Consider the following 24364-nt stretch of genomic DNA (forward strand, 5'->3'; position numbering starts at 1 on the left):
CTTTGCAGGTATCTTCAACCAGATTCAGGGCTTTGTAATTTGCTTGCTTGTCTTTTATTTCTCAGCATCTGCAAACAGCCTTTTCAGTTCAAGAAACGAAATCACTTATCAACAAAAACTTGACATCTAACCCCTTTATTCTCAAAGTAAATACCAGTATTTAGTACTACAGAAACAATGCTGCAAAGCCTGCAAGACAATTGTGGCAATGGATGCTCATTTTTTCTTCCTTGCAAGCTGTCCATGAACATTAATTTCTTCAGGTATTTTTTATCTTCTTCCAGGTTTCAGTTATTTTCTTCCATGATAATTAAATGATAGACATAAACTAATTGCAACGAATTCTGTATAAGAGATCTGTAAGAAATCCTTTTAGGAATGTCACGGTCTCTTCTGTCAGTGAATACTTGTAAAAGCCTTTATCCAGAGCATAGTTAATCAAAACTAATACATAGTTAGAATTTACCTAAGTTTTGAGCATCCTTTCAGGGCACTGCTTACAAGAAATGCCATGTCACAGACACAGCAGCTGGGCAACAGGTAGCTACCAATTAATTTGTAAGGTGCCCAATTTCCAACACATTCTTTTTCAGCCACTAGGTTTTACTACATGAGCACTAAGTTCCAAAAATTAATCTAAAGTTATGTAGCTTCCATTTATGTACATATTTAAGTTTAAATACTAAAAAAAACCCTAAAAGTACTTTAAAAAGCTCTGGTCCCTAAAGAGAAAACCACGAGACAAAGTTGAGCATCACACCAGAACAGGCCATTTTCTAGAAATGTCTAGTAACAAAGAAACAGATACAAACATGACTTTTAAAAAAGAGTATGTTTAATGATATTCACTTGCCTGTTTACTGGCAGAACCATGAAGTGAGCAGAAAAATTAGTTATTTCAAATGGCCAGTGGAATAGCAACAAATTGCTGCAACTCATATGGTCTTAAATTTCTAACTGAAGTCTTATAACAGCTGATTTCCACTCTCACTGTTTCCTAGTTTATTCTAGCATCTGTTCTTTATAAAACAATACTCAGTAAGCATTTAAAGTATTCCTTGAAATGTTAAACTACTGTGATCCCAGACTGCTATTTACACTTCAGGAATAAACATATTGTATCAGTTCTGATTTGCATAGAATATATTGAATACAAGGAATTTATAAACTGCCACATTAATCTTGAAAGTTTTGATAACTCAGCTGAAGTAACTCCTTGATATCCACAATCATTTAAAGTGACTGGCAGGTCAGTACTAATAGGAAAAAATAAAATAGTTAAATATTCATCAACACTGAAAACTATTACTAAACTTAAAGAAGCAAAAAGCTTATATGCCTCAAAGGAGCTATTCTCTCATTGCCAAGACTTCAATTACAATTCAGTTTAAAAAAAAAAGTAGTCTCTATAAAAACTTCATAATTTCATAAACATTAAGAATGTTTCATGATTTATACCACATTTAGGACCAATAAACCTTATAAGTCAAGACCACTAAAATAAACTGAACAGGAATGCTAATAAAGCAAAACAATTTCTTTAAGAGCGTTTTTGGGTTGTTTTTTTTTTACTAGTGAGAATACATTTTACTCAGGTGTCTCCTTGTTTCTATTTATTGTACTCTTACCTCAAGAAAGTAAGAGCTGATTGTGTCTCCTCTCCATTACAAGAGACATTTTCTGATGTTGGGTTCTAGATCAAAACTGGTTCCATACATTTATACTTCTATTAAGCCATGCAAGGAAACATCCAAATGCATGTTAGTAGAGGAAGCATTAACCCAGACAGTTGAGGTCTGGTCATCAGAACCAAAACTTGGCTACAACAAACTATGGTCCTCCTTGAAGAAATCCCACATTAAGGAGCTCCCACCAGTTTCTGTTGGCTTATAGAAACCCTGTGACTTACAAACATGCCAGTGAAGACATGAAAAAAAGCCCCAAAACACACCCAACACATTCTGCCCAAAACTTCACAGGTATCACTTACAAATAAAAGCTCCTGAGAAGCAGTGTCTTTTGAAATTTGTCAATACTTCATGAATTTTCCTACGTTCTTTATCAACTTCATGAGAAATTCTGCACGTAGATAAAAATACTGAGATGTTTGTAATGTGCATCTAATGATCATAGGCCCACAACTACATATGTGTATCATTACATATATCCACACACACAACCATAAACACAGTAGTTTTTATTTTTTTAAAGATACAGCCCCTTAACCCAAACTTCCTCCTGACAAAAAAAATGTGTCTTTTTGAACAAAACTACTAAATAGCTCAAAAGAAATATATTGACCAACCTGACCAAAACAGACACTTGTGCTGAGTGATTCCTTCTGCTTCAGACAGCAACTCAAATTCCACATCTTCTCCAGTATTTTTGTCTTATCAATTAATACCACAAGATGCTCAAACTAAAACTTGTGTAGTCAGCAACTAACTTTCTATGATTACTAATCTGTTTCTGAATTCATGTGAAAAATGAGATAGAAAAACAGGAACATGAAAACAACAGCCACTATAACAGTATCAGTGCACAAAAACATGACATGAACATCACACACGTGAAATTAAATCATAGGAAAAAGAAACAATGCAAGAGCTCAAAAGCTCCAAAGTAAAAGAAATAAATGGGGTAAACAAAGACATGACATGACATGTACATTCTGGAGCAGAGGTGTCAAAGTAAACCAAATACTACTTAAGGTTATGATTTTTTTACATTGAGTTCTTATCAGACAGGAGGAGGTTGGAAAGCTTGCATAAAGCTGTTTGCCAGCACATGCTGAACATAAAGTGTGGTGGTATTTCTACCCTAGCACTATATATTTAAAAGAGTAATTTTAGAAGGATAGCAGAGGTGATTTGTCTTCACTACAATCTTAAATCAGGTAACTCATCATAGGGTAAAAACTAAGAAACAAAAAAATCAAACCCATTTTTAGCCTTTTAATAAAACCTCTTGGGTTTTCTAGCTAGAGCAGTAGCTTCAAGATCCAAATGCTATGTGCTGGTGACTGACAAAGACCTTAATTTGGATTCAAAGGTAATTTCCTATTATTACATAATATCAAATATGTTGTCTCTCCCCATCTTAAGTGTTCTATTAGTGTTCCATGAAGAATATAAGTTTTATATAATGGAAGCAAATGTGAACCATGCAACAACATATGGGAATGAAGATGTCTTTTGTCAAAGTGATTTTCACCCAATAATCTTTTTAATGAGTCAAATTATTAAAATTAATTATCAAAATAATAAGAAATATTAAATAATATTAACTTTTGCTTTTACATCTATGCACTGAAACTTAGTTGCTTTTCTGCAATAAATATGAGAATGTCAACAATGAAAATCTGATCAGGAAAAACCCCAAAGATATACCTGTGACTTTAAAGTCAGGATATAAGAAAATACTTTAAATATGACTAGATACACAGCTTGGACTGACTGTAACTTAAACAGCACAAAGGGTGATTATTTAAAGAGACAACTTCTAAAATTTAATTACTTAATTTAAAAGAAATGTTTGCAACAAATAAAAGAGCTGCAAAAGAATGTGAGGGATGCACTGCAGGAAGGATACTACTCCCACATACAGCACAGAATCTCTTAAAGAAGGCCAATTTGTGTGGCAGCAAAAGTACTAAAAGTGGAGAACGAACTGCAGGTGGTGGTAACCAGGAAGGAAGGGCACAGAGTACTCACAGAACTCCTCCTCCACGAGGTTTGTGTGAATTTATCAGCGTGCGTGCGCGATGCCCCTGCAGGTTTTTGACTGTCCTTCTGGCAGTTACATCTAGTGGCCTTCATCACCCCCAAAGAGAGAAAAAAGAAACAAGAATCAGTTAGAGGTTAACCAACTAAGCCTCTTGAAAAGTACAGTCAAGGCCCAGCATTCAAACATCATGCATTAAGTGGCTGTAGAGCACAACATGATTAAACTGTAGAAATACTCTTTAAAGTGCTGCACAACTGCTGCTTTTCCCAAAGTGTATTTACAAGTAATCCAGAAAAAATGTTGACTTTTGGAAAAAGTGATCTGGAATTCTGTTGTTTAAACAGCAGAGAAGAAAGCCCAATCTTAACCTTTCATTTTTGTTTCAGGGGGAACGATGAAAACGAGACAGGGAGAAGAAGAGCACAGGTCAGCTCCACTGCACACATGTACAAAAGCACATGCTAGACATTTCATTATTTATCACACACAACACTGCCTCCAACTATGATAAATATGGTGTGAACCTGTTGGCATCTCATCTACCCTATCTGTAAGATCTTGCTGTGGTTTGAAATGGCTCGAACACATGGGGCTATTTTACAAGAATTGTCACAGCAGGTGAATTTACTGGAATCAAAAGCAGAGATACACATTGCAAAATCCAAACTCAGAACAAGAGCAAAGAGGTAAAAGGCACACGTGACTTTTGCTTGAGGTGTCTTCCTGAACCTTTTATTACAAAAGTGTCCCCATAACTTGTCCTTATTTGGCCAATTTAATCTGACTATTCAACATGCTTTTTATTGCTTTTTCAAAAAAAAAAAAAGAATCAAGTTTGAATACTAACTTGCTCAGCTTTAAATTCTATGGTGTAATTCTCTATTAAACCAACAGACAGCAGAGGAACGGAGAGGGATAAAAAAATCACCAACAAAAGCTTCAAGAATGGTAAGCCCCAATACTTGTTAATTTTTAAAACACTTTAAACATAGCCTTATCTTTGCCCATTGATAGTTTTTAGCAGCTTCTAGAACTTTATGTTCAAAACAGTTTTGGAAATTAAATACTTTCAACAGTGGTATAAACATCCTTGCTTAGTGCCACACATACAAATCATGACTAGTCTACAGAATTAAAGATTTCAGGAGCACAACTGCAAACACACTGGGACATGTACAATCAGTCTGCTCTAACTGAACCTCTACAAGAGGTTCTCAACCCAAGAGCCAGGTGGGTTCAAGTAGAATCCAAACCTTCCTTTGTTATAATGAAAGTGCAGGAAAAAAAATTAGCTGTCTAGCTGCCTTAAAGCCTTCACCAGAATTGTCTAGTTCCACTCTGCAGTGCACTCTTGGGATTTTGCTAAACTTTCAGCATTATACTTACAAGCTGATGCTCTAATTGGCTGATTGTTTCATCCTTTTTCTTCAGTTCATCTTTGAGCTGCCTGATCTCATTCAGCAGATCATCCATCTGCAACAGAACAGTGAGCACTGTGAGGTTTTCTATAAGGACTCCATAGTCTAAATCCACACCCCTACAGGACATACTACATCAGTTGTGCATGGAGAACTGGCAGTAACAGCACATGCTTTCCTCCTCCCATTCCCATGGAGAGACGGGCTGCAGGCAGACAGACTACAGACTGAAGAGGCTTGACTGGAAGTCTCTTTAAGAGGCCATTATAATGAAGACATTATAATTATGCAAAGTTCAGAGACTAAAAAAAATGGTAAATATGCAAGAATAAATTTTTTAAAAACTCATTTTTCATCACATGATAGTTTGCATATATTTTATAACCAGCCCATTACAGCTAGGCCATAAATTAAGGGGAATACTTCCATTTAGCAGCATGCATTTACTATTCCAGTTTCACTAAAGATGTTAATAGTTATTGCTTCAGGATGACACCTGATTTGTTGTGCAATTTTTCAAACCATATGCTAGTATCAATTAAAGAAGTGACAATTCAAAAATGTCAGTTGAGTCTCACAGGTTTTTGTTAAGTTAAAAAGCAGTGTTTTTTTCTCCAAGACTAAAATTCTAAGATTTTGAGGGAGGTGACTGTAGAAGGACAAGCACAACAACTACATATCATAAAACAACTAAATGCTATCAATGTAGAAACCAGGGTTGCTAAAGGATGATGCATATGGATCCACAGCTTTAACAAACCTCTAATGCCCTGCAACCAGGATTTGGACAGATGAGCCCCAAACAGGAATTAGATTTTAAGTGTTCTTCCTCTTCAAGAAGTATTTATAACTTCATTATACCTTCAGTAAATACTATTCCCCTCCCATAAGTAGAGAATTAGTATCTTTCTCTACTAATTTTACAATAAGAGGCCATGCTATAAAACCTTACCACCACAGACAGCACAACGTTACAAGTCTGTGACCATAAAAGATGATCCTGTTTGGAATATCCATTGTGATTTCTTCCACCTTTAATACCCATTGTAAAACAGTAACCTCACAACTCCCTTTGTGGGGTTCACATTGTTTTTTAGTTACATCTCCCATACCTGCATCATCTTGGGGAAAACTTAACTTACATGAAAGATATTTTAAACTAAAGCCAACAGTAAAAAGTAGTGAAACAGAGCAAGTAATTGAATAAGTATGGTATGATTACACTTCAAAGCAAAAATTGTCTTTTCAAATTCTAGTACTTAGCAAGCAGGTAAAAGTTTTTTGGAAAAAGTTACTCTGCAGCTCTTAATTCCCACACGACTGCAACAAGTTATTTTAATTATTTAATCTGTGCTACCATTTGTAAGTATGTATTTTCAAAGGTCAAATAAACCCTTCTATTTTAACAAAACTGAAAAAAGGAAGTGCATAAACATTCATTAGGTTTGCATTTAAACAGAAGAAAGAAGCAACAAGCAGTACTTCAGAGTGACACACACTTTTGGTGTGTTTTTTAAATACAAACAAGTTTGTATTTCTAATTCTGTGGAGTCAGTCAGTGTCAATTACCTTAAAAGTGGACTCAGGTTCTTGTGGTTCTGGACTCGATGGAACTGAGAGGTTGATGTCCTGGAGCGACACATTGTCATCATTCTACCAGAGAACAAAACAAGAACACAAGTTTGAATTACTTGCTGAAACAGCTCCATTGCAAACTTGCTTTCAAGGATGGAGACACATCAGCTCTCTGCAAAACCTGTTACAATGCCTGACCTCCCTTACCCCTAATTTCCCCTTTTCTTCCCTGATAGGAAAGCCTTCCTCGTGCATATGTACAGTGCCCAAATAAGGGCCATGAACAGTCTTCCTCTCCTCACAGATCTGTAGGAATAGCTGCAGCTCTGTCACACACTCGAAGTAAAGCCACAGATGGTCACAATTACTACAATTGGGAAGGAGTAATCATGTGAATGGAAAAAAACCACAAAACAAGACCAACCATGTCATGCAAAAGTACCTTGCATGGCTTTTAAAAGCTCTATACCTCTGGTACACTTTTTATTGCCATTAAAAAGCATGTAAGTGGAGCAATAAAACATTCCACAACAGCAGATTAAGGCCTAATTACAAAGAAGGTTAGTATGTCACATAGTCTCTGGTGATTTAAATCAGCCCTATACTATACCTGACTCATTCACTGGCAAAGCAGGAACTAAGTTCATTTGCATCAATTCCCTTACTGCTGCCTTAATTATCTCAATACACATGTAAAGAACACAGGGCAACTGAAAAAAAACCAGCTCTAACACTGTCAATGGAAACTCAAGCCTCCCATTTGAACACATGCTAGGATTAATCTATGAAACTCAGGTTGAGGTACATAGCCTGAAATATGTAAACTGATGGAGGATTAATGTTGCAGACTTCCACACTTAATGAGCTATGTAGGGATAGTCTTCAGTTAGAGATTATTTTAATTTGATATAAATTTATATATGTATATATATATATGTACGTGTGTGTGTGTCTGTGTGTGTGTATATATATATATATTCACATGCAATGTTTAATCCAAGAATATAACATACTCCTTTAAGAAACAATCAAGTAATTGAGTAGTGACTGATTGTTTCACAGTCCTTTCCCTGTTGCTCGTTACAGAAACTTATTTCAACCACTACCTTCTAGAGTGATTTTCAACTCCATCACATGCACTGGAAAGTTTTTGCTGGACTTAAGTCAACAGAAAACACTTCAGCTTTTGGCTAGTTTTGGGGGGTCCCGATGTGGTTACCCTGAGGTAACCACACACCTCAAGACATGTCTTCAAGAGGCTTATAAAATTACAGCAAACCTGAAGTCAGAAACCATTAGAAAATACTCAAGCAAGACTTAAAAAACCATCCTAAATTTACTAATACCTGCATAAAGGGACCAGAAAAATCCACACACACATTCTCTTCACTTTTGGAATACTCCAAGACTAAAAGCTTGCTCTGAGAAAACCTTTATGCTAACTTTTGAAGACAAGTATGAGAAGATGTAATTTCCCCCCCAACAACAACATTTTAGTATTTATCAGCATAGTGCCTACACAACAAATCCAGAGAAATGTCTAAAGTTTTTCAGTCATGGCTATCAGAGTAATTTGGTTTAATGCTGAATATTACTTAAGCTTCATACTCCTTTGCAAAAGTTATCTGCTGAGAAAATAATTACCATCTCAATTTTCTACAAAGCAATTGGTCTTACTGTTTTAAGACAAACTCAGTGAGAGTTACAGACACAATTTAAGTGTACACATAGGCAAATTATGTAACAATTATTTCTTCCCCACTGTCAGGCACTGCATTTCTCTGGACAAATAATTTTCTACAGGTCAAACATTTTTACAAACCTGCTCCCAAACGTTACAGTCTAACTGAAGCTCTTGATTACAGTCTCAAGTCTTCATCTAGAAACATGAGCTAATATTCATTGGAATAACTCTTCACCATGGCTGTCACAGGGACACTGCAACTCATCCAAAGACAGTCACAAATTGAACCTGTACCTGTGAGTGGCTGTACTTACCATGCTCTCATGCCAATATTTTACAAGTGTGAAATCTTCAGTATCAATGACACACCTGTGCTTGCTTCACCTCACAAATTTCCAAAGAACTCATTTATTGCTTTTTTGTAAACTGAACATTAAACGTTGATTTTTCCTTAGTGACAGATTACTATTTATGAAGAAGAGTATCAGATACAAGTATTTAGTAAAGAACAGACTAAAAAATCCTCACTACCTTTCCAACCTACTGTGCTGATTATTCCCACCAGCAGTTTACCTCCTATGGATTGTGGGGCTTTGAGCACTGCAGTTTTTCTGAGCAGTTCAGCAGCTCAAAAATGCCACATTTGCTTGTATTTTTTTCTATCCTCTCAACAGCTACATGTTCTCATTTTATGTTGTTTATTTCAAAAATTAAAGATTAACACCAAAAAATCAAGCTCTGTGACTCAATACACCATAACAGTCCTGGGAACATATTTGAACATCATAAACATGCACCTCTATAGAGCATACAGCTGTTCTCACTGTCTGTCCTCTCCAGCTTCCCTCTTCCCCTTGCTTTCTTTGGGTCATATTACTTGAAGGTTTTAGTTAAAAGCACATGTAAAATGACGAAAAACTACAGAACTTCTAAAAGAATAAAAGAAACAAGATAAATGGTATCCTCTCTCAGAAGAAATCTCCCATATTGCCTGAGAGGAAGATATAAAGCTTAAAGCTGAAAGACAAAAGTTGCTCTCATTACACTAACATATTTTAAGTTCTTCTGTTGCAAAAATCAACCCATTTGCACTTTCAGCAATTATCTTGTGGTTCCCTAAGAGCATATGTTGCCTTTTAATACACAGGATTTTAAAATACACTACTAAGATTATACAGATAATTTCATCTTGAGAATTCTTTCAACATTAGACTATCTATATACTTATTACACTATCTATAGTGTAATAGGAAGTTGAAAAATGCTGAAAAAATGCTTCTGAAGTTTACTGAGGTTTATTAAATTTTTATCAAGGTCTAGCTTTCAATTCTCAATGCAAAGCTTCCTTCAGTATGAATTACTCATTTGAACAGTGAAGATGTGTTAAGTGTCCATCAAGCAGAGGGTGCTATTCACCTGCTGACTTCTAGGCCCTTCAAGTGTAGTTCCATTCAGGTATCACTACAAACCACTGCCATGTAGTTTCCATTGCCCACTGTGGAATGCTGTTATTGTGACAGTCCAAAAGTTAACCAGCTGCTGAAACCTACAGTTTTTCAGTTTGATTTTGCTCCTGTTTGTTGATTTCTTTCGGTTCTGTTTCTTTCAAGCACAGTTAAGTCACTGAGGTGAACTATTCTTTGGCTAAGAAAAAATAATAATAATTGTAGGGGTAATTTATACAACTTAATACATGACATAAAAAGTCTTTGTATTTCATAAACCTGTTTCTTCCTTATCATCAGGCTTCTTATAAACAAAGGTAAATCTCTCTTACAGATCTCGCCAGATTCAAAAAGAAAAGAACACAATGAATACGTATTTCAAAGGTACACAAGTGACTCACTAATCTAAATGTACTGATGCATTTAACAATTTTGCACTCCATGGTTCACCTTTTCATTCACACCTCTTCATACAAATGTGCTGCTCATATCTGATAAGTTACAATGAAGATCTGTGGTTGAAAAATAGAATGTCATTTCCATTCATGAAAGGTAAGATGAAAAGAAACATTTTTTTATAAAACATGCTTCTCACATTAAAAAGGGCTTCACAGATCCCACAGTTCTGTGAACCGCTTCATTTCAGTCCTCCCTAAAACAGCAGTCAGGGCTGATCTGAGATAACACAGGGTGGTTGCAAGGCATTGCTGCCAGTCTTGAAGGAAGTTATTACAGAGGATGGTCAATCCTTGCCTAGATCAAAGGCTCCAGGGCATTAGAAAAAGAACATCCTTACTTAAAATTGTATTTACACATTAGCTCTGTAGCCTCAACCCAGAGCAGCAAGTTTATGAAATTAATTGAGGAGGAAGAGGAAGAAACTTTTAAGATCAGAAGAAAACTTATTTACTATTAAGCATGCAGATGAAGTACCTTAGTCCATGTTTAAGAGGCATTAACATTTACATGTCAATTATTACCAGAATTAGACTTGCAAAGCATTTTCTTTCTTACAACACAAAGGTAGCACTCCGGTTAAGGATTAAAGAGAGAACATTCACCTGTAGTACATCTCCCAGTAAATAATTACAACTGCACTTAGTGTAAGAAGAATCTACATTTTTCACTCCATATAAGTAGCATAACATTACTGTGAAGTCAGAGAAGGTTTTAGTACCGTGAAAATGTTTAAAAACCCTGCATGAGAGAGAGTCCTATTCCTGATTTCACTGTTTGAAGATACAGGGATTTGGCAGCACGTGAGGAGTAAGCAGACAGCACGTGTACTGCTGGCATTGTTATCCTGGCCACATGGAGTTCAGAAAAGGCTGTATTACTCAAATACCTATTTATTTTTCCAAGCAGAACCGGGAATGCAACACCAAGCCCATGCTGCTGGTAATACTCAAGGTAATTTATATACAGTTATGTGAGCTACAGTCACAGCAATGAATCCAGTACAGCACATTAAGTCTCCCTAGGACTCTGCTAGGTACACATTCATTACATGCTGTGCTCTACAGTAAGTCACACTACAGATGATTAGATAATTGTATAAAACTGAATTTAATTACTAACTCTTCCTATTTCACTATAACTGTTCCTGTGAGACCTCATGCCTAAGTCCTGACTACAGCTCTGTTTCTACCTATTCAAACTAAATATTATTGCTGAATGTCATAACTGGAGAAAGGCAAGACATACACTTAAATGTATAATGCTGGTGAAGCTAATAGAAGAACTTCTGCTTCCTTATTAGAGCCAGAGTTTGAAAGCAGTCGACTTTGTACCTTGCTTTTTTATATTTTGCAAGAAGAGATCTGTCATATGACCCAGGCTGAGATCAAGTCCTAGTTCAGAGTTCAGAATGCTGAAGTTCAACTAATTGTTTTCAAAAATGTATTTCTGTTCTTTACAAGAAGTTAAAAAAGTTGCAATATTTTTACTCATTCCTGTTAGCATGGAGTTTGATGTTTACAGTAAGAATTTAACACTTTACGCAATGAAAAGATATTTCATACAAGTTTTGCCCTAATTGTTTAGTAAATGAAGGTAGTAAAGGTCTAAAGTTTTCCACTCTGCAGCAGGCTAATTTACCTTTACATTACTATTTATATTGTTTGATTAAAAGACTGGATAATACACAGGGGAGTAGAATAAACATTCAGAAGTCCAGTGATGAGGTTTGGAAGCAGTGAGTCAAAATAGGGTTAGGTTAAGTCAGGAAAATAGAAGTATCAGTGACAAAGTTTGAAGGGAAGAGTGATACCTGTTATTACTAATAACTCACTGCTAAAGGGACAGAGGGGGAGAAGATCAAGCTTTTGACATGAGAAGGAGCAAATTTTGAAAAATGTACTTATTAGGAGTAACTGTTTCATTTTGTGCATTTAAGTTCTTTCAAAAAGCTTTATCTGAGCTTTTGAAGGCAAGGTTTTGTTCTACAGCCTCTTTGGAAAGTCTGGCTATTATAAACTAGACCAAGATTTTAAATATGACATTCTGCAGGGCCCCACACTATTTGGCTATAATGTGCATGCCTTTACACAATGAACTACACACACACACAGAGATCTTCTATCAAGTTGCCTAATTGTCCTTGTGTTAAAGGCATTTAAAGCTCTGGATAAAAAGTCCCCTGCTATCTCTGTATTAACTGCATGCTTGGGGACAAAGTTTATGCAGTCCACCAACACTGGGTTCTAAGAACACACCTTCCCACTCTGACAATACATTATTTTTGTTACAATTGTTTTTCCACTGACAGAAGCAGAAATACATAGAAATACATCTCAGTTACCACAAGATGCAAATGCTCCCATTTCTAAAAGGCACAGTCACAGCCTTGAATTAGCCTCAAGGTTGATTTGCTTTTTGTTTTGCTATGTTTTGTTTTAGTGTCTTACTTTTAAGGTACAAACTTCTTTTCATTACATTATCCTATTAGAAAAGAAGAGCAATAAATCTACTCTTAAAAGAGAACATCATACAAATACTTCCCAGTGCTAATCCGTATATGCCTCCAAAGAAGGTCTCATGGACTGTTCATTATTTTCATGGTAACAAAGGAATTTTTGTAGCTGAAATGTCATACTTCTGCTGAGTCATTTAGCAATTTACTCCCACAACTTGCTACATTTTGAGGTGAAATGAAAAAGCTCCTTAAAAGCTTATGACAATTCATAAAATAGGAAGGTTAAATTTGAACACTTCCAATAGGGATGACCCAGTAGGATTTGCTAAGCTTCTTGTCAAAACACACAGAAAGCATGAAAAGAATGAGCAAAACAAAGCCTTAAGAAAAAGCTCTTAGCACTGACTTGCTAAATGCAAGTTTGATCAATGGGATCAATTTTAATATTTTTTAATTTTTTCTTAACTCCCAGCTTTTTTTGGATCTTACTGAATAAAAGCTGGTCTTCACATCCACGGATAGTCTTTTTTAATTTGACATTTCCTCAGGGAAGTAAGATAACAGTATTTAATAGTTTTTGCAGTCAGTATAGCACTCAAGAAGCAGAAAAAGTACTATCTGAAATAGCAATAAAAAGGCCCACTTTCTTGAACACAGTAATTCAATGTATAAACGAAATGCCAATAGCCTAATAAGGCCAAAAAAGAAAAACAAACATAAGCCCACCTAGGCTCACTCTCCAATGTACTTGACTGCTTTTCTTCCATTTAAGCAGCTCACCTGGTGCAGTAACCTCTTGAGCTTCAAGAGCTGAGTTTTGACAGCTGTGCAGTCCTGGACCATGTGCCGCAGGGTCATTTCATCCAGCATCACAGTATTCTCCGGTAAACCCCCCAGCTGGCGGGGAGCCTGGTACAAATTGGCTGCTCCGTAGCTTTCCAAGTGGCCAACAGGAGATTCCCGGTAGTTTGATCCCCTGAAAAAGAATTCAAAACTTAAAAACAACAGCAGTGACAAACTAGAGTTCGAAAGCATTTAGTAAAGAAAGGAGGGCGTTATGTAACGTGGGCTATACTTCCATGCTGTGGCAGAAAATAAATACATCAGAACATGTCAATGCCATTTCACTTAAATGCAGAGCTTTCCTTCCTACTTGTGGAGGCCTCTTGCAGACTAACAACTACAGTACCCTCAAACCAGCCTGGTCATCAGGATTTCTACAAACTGCCATTCAATCCCATTAGGACTACAGGATTACGTTGAATTTACCAACAAATTAAAAAGTAACAAACTGTCCAAACTTACAACATGCAAGTAGTAAGACATTGTAATGGTTTTCCATGGAACACATAAGGTATTTTAATCAAGCTTTTTATAGTATCACATCAACACAAGTAACAAGTATTTGGAATAAAAACAGAAGCGTAAGTTTTGTAAAGAAATTGTTACAACCCTCAGTGATGCTCCCACTCAGACACACAACTATTCACAAAATGTCCTGGTACTCAGTATCGCTTGAGACCCTTCAATGCCAAAAGGAACTTCTCATTAATGTTTGTTGCATTGTTTGGGAGAATAAAGACAGTCCTTTACCTGTTCAAATCATTTTTACCATGGATATAATGATCAGTATGGCCGAGATGATAGTGATCCTGTGCATTCCATCGCTGCTGTGGTGCTCTTTTCCAGAATCCTTCCTGATGTTGTCTAGCATTTCTGTCTTGTCTATCATAACGGCTCATATTTTCACATTCCTCTACAGAGAGCATAGAGTTAAAAAAAAATTATAAAATTTGTTCCCAGGACCTTGCAAATAAAATATTTACTATGTGCTAGTAACAAATGCAGTGTAAAATCTGGTTGGTTTGTTTGTTTAACTGATACAGAACTGTGTATTTTAGAAGTGTCAAGCAGACTTATATGATGATGTCACATTTTTACCAACATATAAACTTGTTCCAAGAATAAGAGTAACCTGTAGCAGAAACTACAGAATCCAGCCTTAATAGTATTTCCAGTTCAAGTAGAAAATCATTAGGAGGAGGCAGAGCTATTGGGAAGAAAAGAAATCCAGAAGTAACTGTTTTCTGTCTTTCTTAAGGACCGTATTGTCAAGCCTTTAAATAGTTCTAACAACCCACAAACAAAGCAAGACAGCACTGTAAAAAGAGAAGAGTACTGCACTCCAAAAGAGACCAGTTTCATTACTTAGAATACAGATATAGCTCACCCTATTCATGCTTGTTTTTCAGTTTCAGAGGCACTTAATCTTTATTTACCTGGACAACCAGCTGATTTAAAACAAGGAAACCACATAATCTCTTCAAAATACTAACTTCTACAAAGCCCCACAGATTCCACAAACTTCTTAAGGGAACAAATGCTAAATTTGGCAACAGCCTGCAAACAACTAGAGAGAAAGCCAAAACAGCAAAACCGGGCAGTCAGACAGGGCAAAACCAGTCAGGAATTGCTATTTTGCCACCACACTTTCTCCTTCACTTACCCAAGGAGTTTTTCCTCACATTGGCAGTCCTTTGCTGGGAGAAACTCCACACAAGAGAACATTGTTTACTCGGCTGCCTACTCAGACAAGTTGCGCACAAGCCGCTCACAAACAGGCCTTCCTTCCTGCTCAGCTCCCAGCCTGCGTGTGGTTGGGAAGGGAGCCCAGCCTTACCCTGTGATTTAAAACTGCCCTCCTCGCTCCCTGCATACTTGTTGAGCTAGAACTGTTTCTATAAATAGTGGCCAAGCGGCATCCCAGACTCCAAAGTGAAACTAGGAGAGTTTCTGGAAAGCCTTAACAGGCTGACGTCAGTGAGGTCACGCAGAATTGTGGAAAACGTGTTGGCAAAAAGGGTTTTACACATCATTATAACAAATACTCAGAGCTGCATAGCTTTTATCACGTAGCTCAATAACCAAAAAATTACATAAGAAAATAAACTTATTCACTTTAAGTAACAGAAGGTTTATTTTCCTTTAGCAATATCCTTCTACAGGTCACACCACATGAAAATTAACAGCAAAATAAGCCCTCCTTAAGTTTATAAGTAACCTTTGGAAAATTAAATTGAGATACTGAGTAAAGACACATGGATATTAACCAAGAAGAAGTTTTGCTTTTTCAGGTGATCAGGTTCACATAAGGGAAAGCCTGGAAGTGGCTTTGGAATTCTGCTTTTCAGACCCTCTTTGCTAAAAATAGAGTGATTTCAAGAGAAGAAGCAGAGATACCCAGTTTATGCCACATTAATTTTATAAGGAAACCCAAGTTCTAAAAACATGCCAAAATTAACAGTAATTACCTTTTAATGTTTTTGTGGCAAACATTCACCTTTAAAACACATGCCTTCCTAGCAGTTTTTAAATAATTTGTAATGGAATTACTGATGCAAGTGCAGTGCATGTTTTATAAACAAGGAAGCTTATGAGAAATTGATCTACCCTTTAAAATCGTTTCTTAGTTTTTCCCAACAGAACTAGAATTACCCTTATTGAAAGAATATGCCCTAGGCTGGTATTGTTACCCATTCTGTAAAATTAGTTATGTAAAGAATAAAAATTTCACACCTGTCAGGGCTGAAAAGTTTCATACTGGCAATGTTGTCATTAACTGCCTTTCACACAAGTCCTTTAGAAGACTCATTCTGAGATTTACAAGATTAAATACTGCATTTCATATGTGCACACTGTTAAAACATGATGTGCCACCACTGTGGTAGATGGAAAACTATGTATGTATTTACTGTTATTTTGGCTGCATATCTAACATACATACAGGAGTCTTCACTCAAAGAACTCAGAAGTGCCCTCAAAACAAGCCAAATTTCCTCCAACTTTAGCAGGCAGCTGAACATTACACACAATAAGGAAAGCCTTCTTTCTCTCAGTGCTTGTTTGCACTGGGTAGGGCATTAACAGTGTTCCATGTTCAGTGTTTCTGTTCATTTGAAAATATATTGACCTCTACTGTACTTGGAGGTAAACCTAATACCCATATTTACATGACAACAACAATTCCTATCAGTAGGTCAGCAATAACTAAAAGCAAATGCCTCAAAGTTTTCCAGTCTAGGATTTGAGAAAGTGTAGCCGTAATTTCCTTTACCAATTTCATTCTGTTCTGGATTTGTATTTCTTCAATAGCATCTAGGTACCACTATTCTCTTGGTGAAGCTGGCCAGCACCCTCACTGAAAGTAAGAGTGCATAAAAGACAACTTGAAAAAAATCACACCTTAAAGTTTCTGTTACCCTGAATTTGTATACAATATATAGGAGATATTTTGTAGAAGAAAACAAAGACTTATCTCAAAGAATGACACTGTCATTCACCAAAAAAAAAAAAAAAATGTTGTCCCAACATTTTCAAATATATCTGAAGCATGAGACTGAAAGACTAACTTAAAACTTTGTAACTGATTCTACTGAAATAATTTTAAGAAAAAAGCCAGTATGAAACAAGGTTGTACCTTTATTAAAAAGGCAGTAAATTTCTAACTTTAGAATTCTTCAAATATGAGTTGTATTTGGGGAAACAGAAATATCACCCTTCCTATATTTCAGATAAGAAACAGTCGTTACTTTAAAAAAACCAAACAACACAATGTGAAAAGTGCATTGACTTATTAAATCAAGAGTCAGAGCAAAGCAACTCAAAAACCTAAGCCCACGAAGCAGTTTCACTGTGTAAGATGGCTTGGCTGATTTACCAACCTTTGTCACGAGGTGGGTCCTCAGGCAGGTCCACATCAAGCATAAGATCATCATCTTCAAGATCACATGAATCAAGATTATTCAAGATATCCTGCAGGAAAGAAAAAGTGAGATACAACTGTGCTATGATAGTTCATTTACCATTCTGTCATAAAAGGATTATTTCAGTGTTTTGTTACGTTTGTATTGTACACACGATGTTACCAGCAACCTCCTCTTTAGAGAGGCATCTTACCTGAGACCATCTATACAAACAACAGTCATCACACCTCCAGTGACATGAAACAATAACAGTGAGAGACAAAACAAAGATGGATTAAAACTTTTTTTCTGCCTGACACCAATGGAATACTCCAGGTATTTTTCTATTCATTAATATCCTGCCTTCTCCCCAGTTGGAAGGATGTTAAAACTAAATTACTTTGCTCACTTAGAATTAAAAAACAGCTTTGTGAAAAGAAGATGTTGAATCTCCTTATTTCAGCTCTCATACTATCATGACATCATTGAAAGGAAGTGGGGGGGACCTACGTTATCTTGACTTTTTGGGCCAGTAAAACTTCAAATATGCTATTATCAGCATTAAGCTCTGCTTCCTTTTGCCTTTAACACTGTGGCTCACACAAAGCTGTTCCTATAAGGGCTAACAGTCATATTGCATGGGTGTGCTAACAGCACAAAAAAAATGCAATATAGAGTTAGTACTAAATGGAATTATACATATTCAATATAGTCAGGTATATTAAAGAATAAGGACTGTAGTGTGGGCAAGTTTAGTCTGTGTTAAGAAGACAGACTAACCCCTCTTCCTTTAAGAACACCAAGAGCAGGAAAAACTCAAGATCAAGGTGGTAGAACCCCAGCTCATGGCACAGTCAGACACTGCCAGCAGCACACAGCTGAAAAGTCACAGCAGCAAATGAAGTGCAGCACCTGACCAGAGAACCCAGACAGTGTTTTACTTCATTATTCAAAGAAAACTAAACTTACTAATACCAAATGATTATAACACAAAGTAGGTCTGAGGAAACTGCTAATGGATATAGAGCTCTAACTCTTGATCTCACAAGTAAAGCCATAGCTTTAAAGCCCAAGGTCAGACTTGGGCACTTGACATCTGCCTTTTTTCTAATAGCAGAAATGCAGATTTTTCTTGGGTTTATCTGCTACCTCTAAAGGTGATTCAGAGGACCAATACTGAAAAATTTACCAAACATCAAGTGAAACAAGTGCTTTATAATTATTTATCAAAACATGATCATTAAATACTTAACAGAACACAGACTATGAGCACACTACAAAACAATATTCCCTTGGAAAGTTATCCCTTTGCTGGCTATCATTTATGATATTTACTTTATCACAGATGTATGGAAGATGTAAAGGAACAATATTAACAGGCATTTGTCTGAACTGCTGTTCCAGCTTTTCTTCAGCAGCCTTCCTACAGTGCTCACAAAGGACTACTGTATTTTATTAGAAATGGTGACAAGAGTTAAGTATATTTTAAGATTTTGGGGGTTTTTGTGATATAGAACATTAAACATTTTGCATTTCTGCAGGGCAAGTAATTTATTGACTTAGGAGGGAGAGTGTGAGATTAAAATAGTTGATATGCACTTTGGAAAACATGAGCAATATAAAGGAAAGATGGAACACTTGAGACAGAACCATCTGTTTTTGTTATATTTCAAAGTCCTACTGGAATTGTTTTGTTTACACACAGTATTCTGTGTATCTACTGGAAAAAACAGGAAACCTACATATCAAGGAATTGTGAATGATAATAAATCCAACTATGGACAAGCTTCACAAAGAAATGGAATCCATTTAAAAGAAACATGGATTTAATATTTGAGAGAACAAACTGCCTGTAGAAATTTACTTCTTTTTTTTTTTCCATTTATTTATGTTTTTTCCCAGAACTAACAGATTTTTAACTAACCCATATTTTTTAAACAATTCTGTGTGTTTGAGAGGCAGCTTTGGTTTGTTAGTTGATAAATTGTTTCTATGCCATGCTTTGATCTTCAAAATTAGTATGAACAAGCATTATTTTCCTCTACTGCAGGAACTTTAATGAGCATGACAAATGAAGTGGAAACCGTGGCCACAAACACATAAAGTAGAAAACTTATGCCATCGCATTGAAAAATGCACAGTATAAAAACATAGTATGTCAGAGTGTTAACCAATAAACCTGGATAAGTCACTTTACTGTCTTTGTATCAGAACTTTGGAACTTTAATGGTGTCAGAGAAGGACAGCACTTGAGATTCCAAGCATACTTTTCTGTCAACAGCACATTTCATTATGCTTCTGTAATTATACATTCCTCACCACACCGAGGAAACTCCGGGAAAGGAAACTCCATGCTGGAAAACACAACTGCGAATACCAAGTCTTTGTAATCACTGGACCATGTGTGAAAGCACTTGGAGCATTTCCCAGTGCTGGTGACTTGGGAAACATAATATCCAAGTAGATGTCATCTTGAAATAGCCATAAGATAAAGAGGAGGTTTCATCAGCACATTAGTACATAAACCCCCCTATATTTAAAGTCTTCCACTGTTATTCTTTCTACTGCAAAAGGAACTGCAGTTAACTACTTGGCACTAACACAGTTAATAACATGTGCTTAACAGCAACTGGCATCATCAAGTGATTTTGGGCAATGAGCTCAAACAGAACAGGAAATAAAAAATTTTTTTAAAAGTGCATCAACTCCAACCCTACAGAATAATATGTTTCAGCAATTATTACAAGTTACAGAAAAAGGAGAATTCCATTTTATTTCTTTAGTTGAAAAGAATGATGCATATCGAAAGGGGTGTGTTTTTCACAAGGCTGATTTAGCATTAGATTTTCAAGATGGTACAACCTAGTCAGAGATTAAGTTTGGGACTGCAAAATCCCAAATCAAACTACAATGCTGTCCCTTGACCTCCCTCTCCACAAAGCTTTTCCACTGTCCACAGGCAGTAGTGCTTTGCTTGCTTCCTGTAATAGAACAGGGAAAGGTTTAGGTGAAATACAGATCTGTGAGTACTGGTATAAGAACTGAGTAACCCAAGAACCCCAATAGCAGGAAACCCTCATATTGCAATATAAAGAGATGGCAAAAGACTAAAAGAGGTGAGAATAAGGCACACCACGTGTGTAATTACACCACATCCAGCAAGTTTACTTCCATGTTCTGCAAATTCTTTCCACAGTGATTGTCCTCGGGTGCTATGTCTTACCACAGGCTCAACAAGCACCCAACAACTGCTCAGGGTTTTAGCCCAATTTGTTGGATGTGTGCAGTTCAGCACCTCTTCCTCAAGAGACATATCAATAATAAGTTAAGACCAATGTTTTGAAGACTGGGGTACTGTAGAGCAGGTACTTTTGCTGAAGCTGAACAACTTTAAATTCAATGTAAGACAATGTCAGCCATAATAAACTGGAATAGCAAAATATTCTTCTCATAAAGCTCAGTTTCTAAAAATTCCTCATGCAACATGCATCATAAGCTTTTTCTTCCACTGAAGAGCAGTGTTTTTCAGTCCACCAATTTGAGTTCCATTTAGTTTAACAGCCTAGGCAAGAGGCCTGATTCTCAGCTTTCCTATTTCTCAAGCTAAGTATTGTGAGGTTATAACGCAGCCAAAAATAAAGCATAAAATGCCCAAGTTAGAAGAGAGAGAGAGATATTTACATTTTCTCCCTATTAAACATAGAAAACGTGGACCAGTGAAAGTTTACAACACAATGTCTATTACACTGGAATTAAGGAAAAAAAAGGAAGAAGTCAGGAATTTGGGCTAGTGCAAAAATACAAAGCAGTTCCAGATAAACAGCCCTCAAATAATTTCAGAGAGTGTTCACAGAATTGAGAAGAGCCTGAGCTCCAACTACCAATGCCAAGTTATGATATTTTGCTTGAAAAGCAATTGCTTTGAGGTAGTCACAAACTGGTGGTGAATATTAGGAACAGTATTTTTACCTGTTTCCACAATTCATGAGCTCAGACCTCATTTGTTTGTTCTACCTTTAAGAAATAAGCTGTTAAAGGAAAATAACTAATTAGTTTTGTTACTGATTTACTGACTTAGGTGTTGCTTCCAATGATGATGAAAATGTCCACAGCAGAAGATAAGCACGAGTAAAAGGAGAGAATAACAGAAGAATCTGGCCAAAAAACTCAAGAGAAGTGAAGCATTTGAGAGTAGCACAGAAACCAACAAAGCATCATTTCAGGTTCTTGAAGAATGAAAAACGGAAGTAGCTTTTAAAAACAAACTCTACACAGACCGGGTAGATAAGTCATCTGCAGGGCAGCTAAAGGATAACTGCCAAAGTCAAACACAATTCAAGGCTGACAGAAGAAAAGAAGGAGACCTTCAGGGTCTTTTTCAATGCTATTTTCAGCATTTGACAACACCCCCGACAGAGACAAAGAGAAAAAAAGAAAGAGGAATTCAATACAAGTGTTCAAAAAGGCAATGTTTTATAAGAACTGAACAGAACTGTTAAGTGAAGGCAGAAAACAGAGACAGAAGATATAAACAGAGGAAAGCACATACAGTACTATAGGGCTGAAGAGAAAAACCCACTGTAAACAAAGTCCTTAAAAAAAGAGAAAAACACCCAGAGGAGACAGGACAGAACTCTGCAGGATACTAAAAATAGGATAGGAAGTTATTTTAAATGCTTTACATTACAAGTCACATTAAAGACAGTGAAGCAAAACATCCAAACAAGTATTTTGTAATTTTGTCCATGCTCTGTAACACATTTGTTGTCACAGCAACCATCTAACATAAAATGTTTTGGATTCTCAGAACAAAGTTCATGTTCAACTGTTAAATTCAACGGTTTTAAATAAATATTTACTATTCCTGAAAACATTTTTATAGAGGCATTGTATGTTCCACCTAGGTTTACTGTAAATATACAGGAATTAATTATCAGCCAAAGTTATTACCCACTGTATCTTAAGCTGTTATGCTTGCTGCTCTTATAATTTTATTTTTTTTAATTGTAAAATCAGATGTCAGACTGTGTAAGGAATCTGAAATTCAAAAGCACGATGAAGGAAGAGAAAGAAGAAAACCAGAAATATTAACTATTCTCTTGAGACTTCACTAATTCATAAACAAGAGCACTTTCAAACATACAGCCCAAGCTCCACCACAAGCAGCATTCCTTGACTGCCATCTAGCCTCCAGTAATGAGCCCACAAGGAAAACTGAACGGGAGACAGCACTTTAACAATCTTTCTGCAGAACTACAGCAAAAACTAAGATTATTTTCTAATATTTTTTTAAACAGGCAGATGCTTTTAAGCAGTGAATTTCCTGTTCACTATTAAACATGATAATAGAAAGCCATGAGCAGTGAGGAGCAGCAGAAGCAGAGGAAAAGCAGTCCCTCCTACTCACTGCTTCCAGTCTGTTTGCAGAAAAACTAACAATACCAGAAGTTCAGCTTTGCTTTTACAGTTTACCCAACCAACAATGGAGGGTTTTTTACACTATAAAGCAGTATGTAATTGCTATAGCTACTCTTAACTGGCAGAGTTAATTGTCAATGATTCTCACTCCACTGAATTGGATTTGGATCAGAAGAGCAAGGTTTGGCTTAGGGGAAAATAGGGAGGCTTCAAATAATTCCCAGCTGAGAAAGGAACAAAACAATAACCTCAAAATTCAGAGGATTTGGGGCACAAGCTGCTACCAGGACCTCAGTTAAGTTTCCTTGTGCAGTAAGCTTTACCTCCACCCTTGAGAGACTTCTGGACTAACCTGAACACACCACGTTACACAGCATTAATGTGTTCTATTCTTACACAGCCGGCTTAATATACTTGTTTCTATTTAAAACCAAAACAATCCTCAAATACCTCCTAACTACCTTGGAGCCGTTCTATTTTGACCCATCTCTGAATGAACTGTTAACAACTCAGGAATCATTCTGCTGCAAAAGTGTATTCTCACCACACTTACCCTGATACATTGACAGTGGGAGCCAAGGACACAAAACCACCAAAATGCTCTTTACTCAGATCCACCTCACATGGGGGAAAGTGGTGCTTTGCTGACTTTCTAGTTTCAAGAAGGATGACAATTAAGAGTTATAAGGTGATATCAGACTTCAGTTGGTATCAACATGGCCTGAATGAAACGTCAAGTGTTCTTCAAAAAAACAAGAAAACCCCGTGTTTAGAACTGGGGGGGTACTAAAACTGAAATTGGATGTACACACTTCATTCAGAGGGACCAAAGCTGTGTGCATTGCAAAAACAATTCACCCCGACGTGTACAAGACAATGCCTCTCCCCTAAATTTTTGATGCCTCACAAGAGAAAATAATACAGAAAGATTCAACAGCAATGTTCCAATAACTTATCAGAACATCATCTGAGATAAACAGGAAGAATAAAAGGAAACTGTGTGTCAGCCCAGGTGTTTTTAATCAAGTTATCTCTAAAATGTTCAGAAAACCATTTAAATGGCTTAGATATATGTCTCAGTTTGTTTTACATATCTTTTAAAAAATGCTTTCTTGTTTATACTAGATAGATAACTTTGAAAAACACTCCAACTTGAAGAATACTGTAATCTGAGCACCTGCTCACTGTTTTGAAGAGTTCCTAGGAGTAAGGAAAACAACAGGTGAGACTTCAAAAAAAATCACCAATACAGTTTGATGAAGTACAGTAGAATAAATCTGAAGTCTTTCTGCCATTGTAAAATTATGCTACTTGGTGGAACAAATAAAAAAATTGGAAAGAATAGCACAAACTCACATTAAAACACAACAGTGGATATGCAGTTACCAACTCGTACAGGAAATGTTCCTTACAAGCTTATGAAGTAAAACCAGTGCTAACTT

At 36.4% G+C, this 24364-nt stretch overlaps 1 protein-coding gene across 6 annotated transcripts in view; it reads right to left on the minus strand.

The window, feature by feature from the left end:
• The window catches only part of CCSER2 (coiled-coil serine rich protein 2), a 66041-nt gene that overhangs the window by 18069 nt on the left and 23608 nt on the right, over positions 1-24364 (minus strand). For all 6 annotated transcript variants that reach the window (XR_001878303.1, XM_017836349.1, XM_017836348.1 and 3 more), the window contains exons 5-10: positions 17484-17574; positions 14356-14518; positions 13543-13738; positions 6714-6797; positions 5113-5199; positions 3714-3812 (exon numbers count right to left, since the gene is read on the minus strand). Coding sequence is in view for 5 of the 6 variants with exons in the window: in XM_017836349.1 (XP_017691838.1) it covers positions 3714-3812; positions 5113-5199; positions 6714-6797; positions 13543-13738; positions 14356-14518; positions 17484-17574 (720 nt within the window). In the remaining variant the exon portion in view is untranslated. The remainder of the gene's footprint in view (positions 1-3713; positions 3813-5112; positions 5200-6713; positions 6798-13542; positions 13739-14355; positions 14519-17483; positions 17575-24364) is intronic.

This window comes from Lepidothrix coronata, unplaced genomic scaffold (genome assembly GCF_001604755.1).
Source record: "Lepidothrix coronata isolate B3197 unplaced genomic scaffold, Lepidothrix_coronata-1.0 Scaffold276, whole genome shotgun sequence".
Classification (NCBI taxonomy): Eukaryota; Metazoa; Chordata; class Aves; order Passeriformes; family Pipridae; genus Lepidothrix; species Lepidothrix coronata.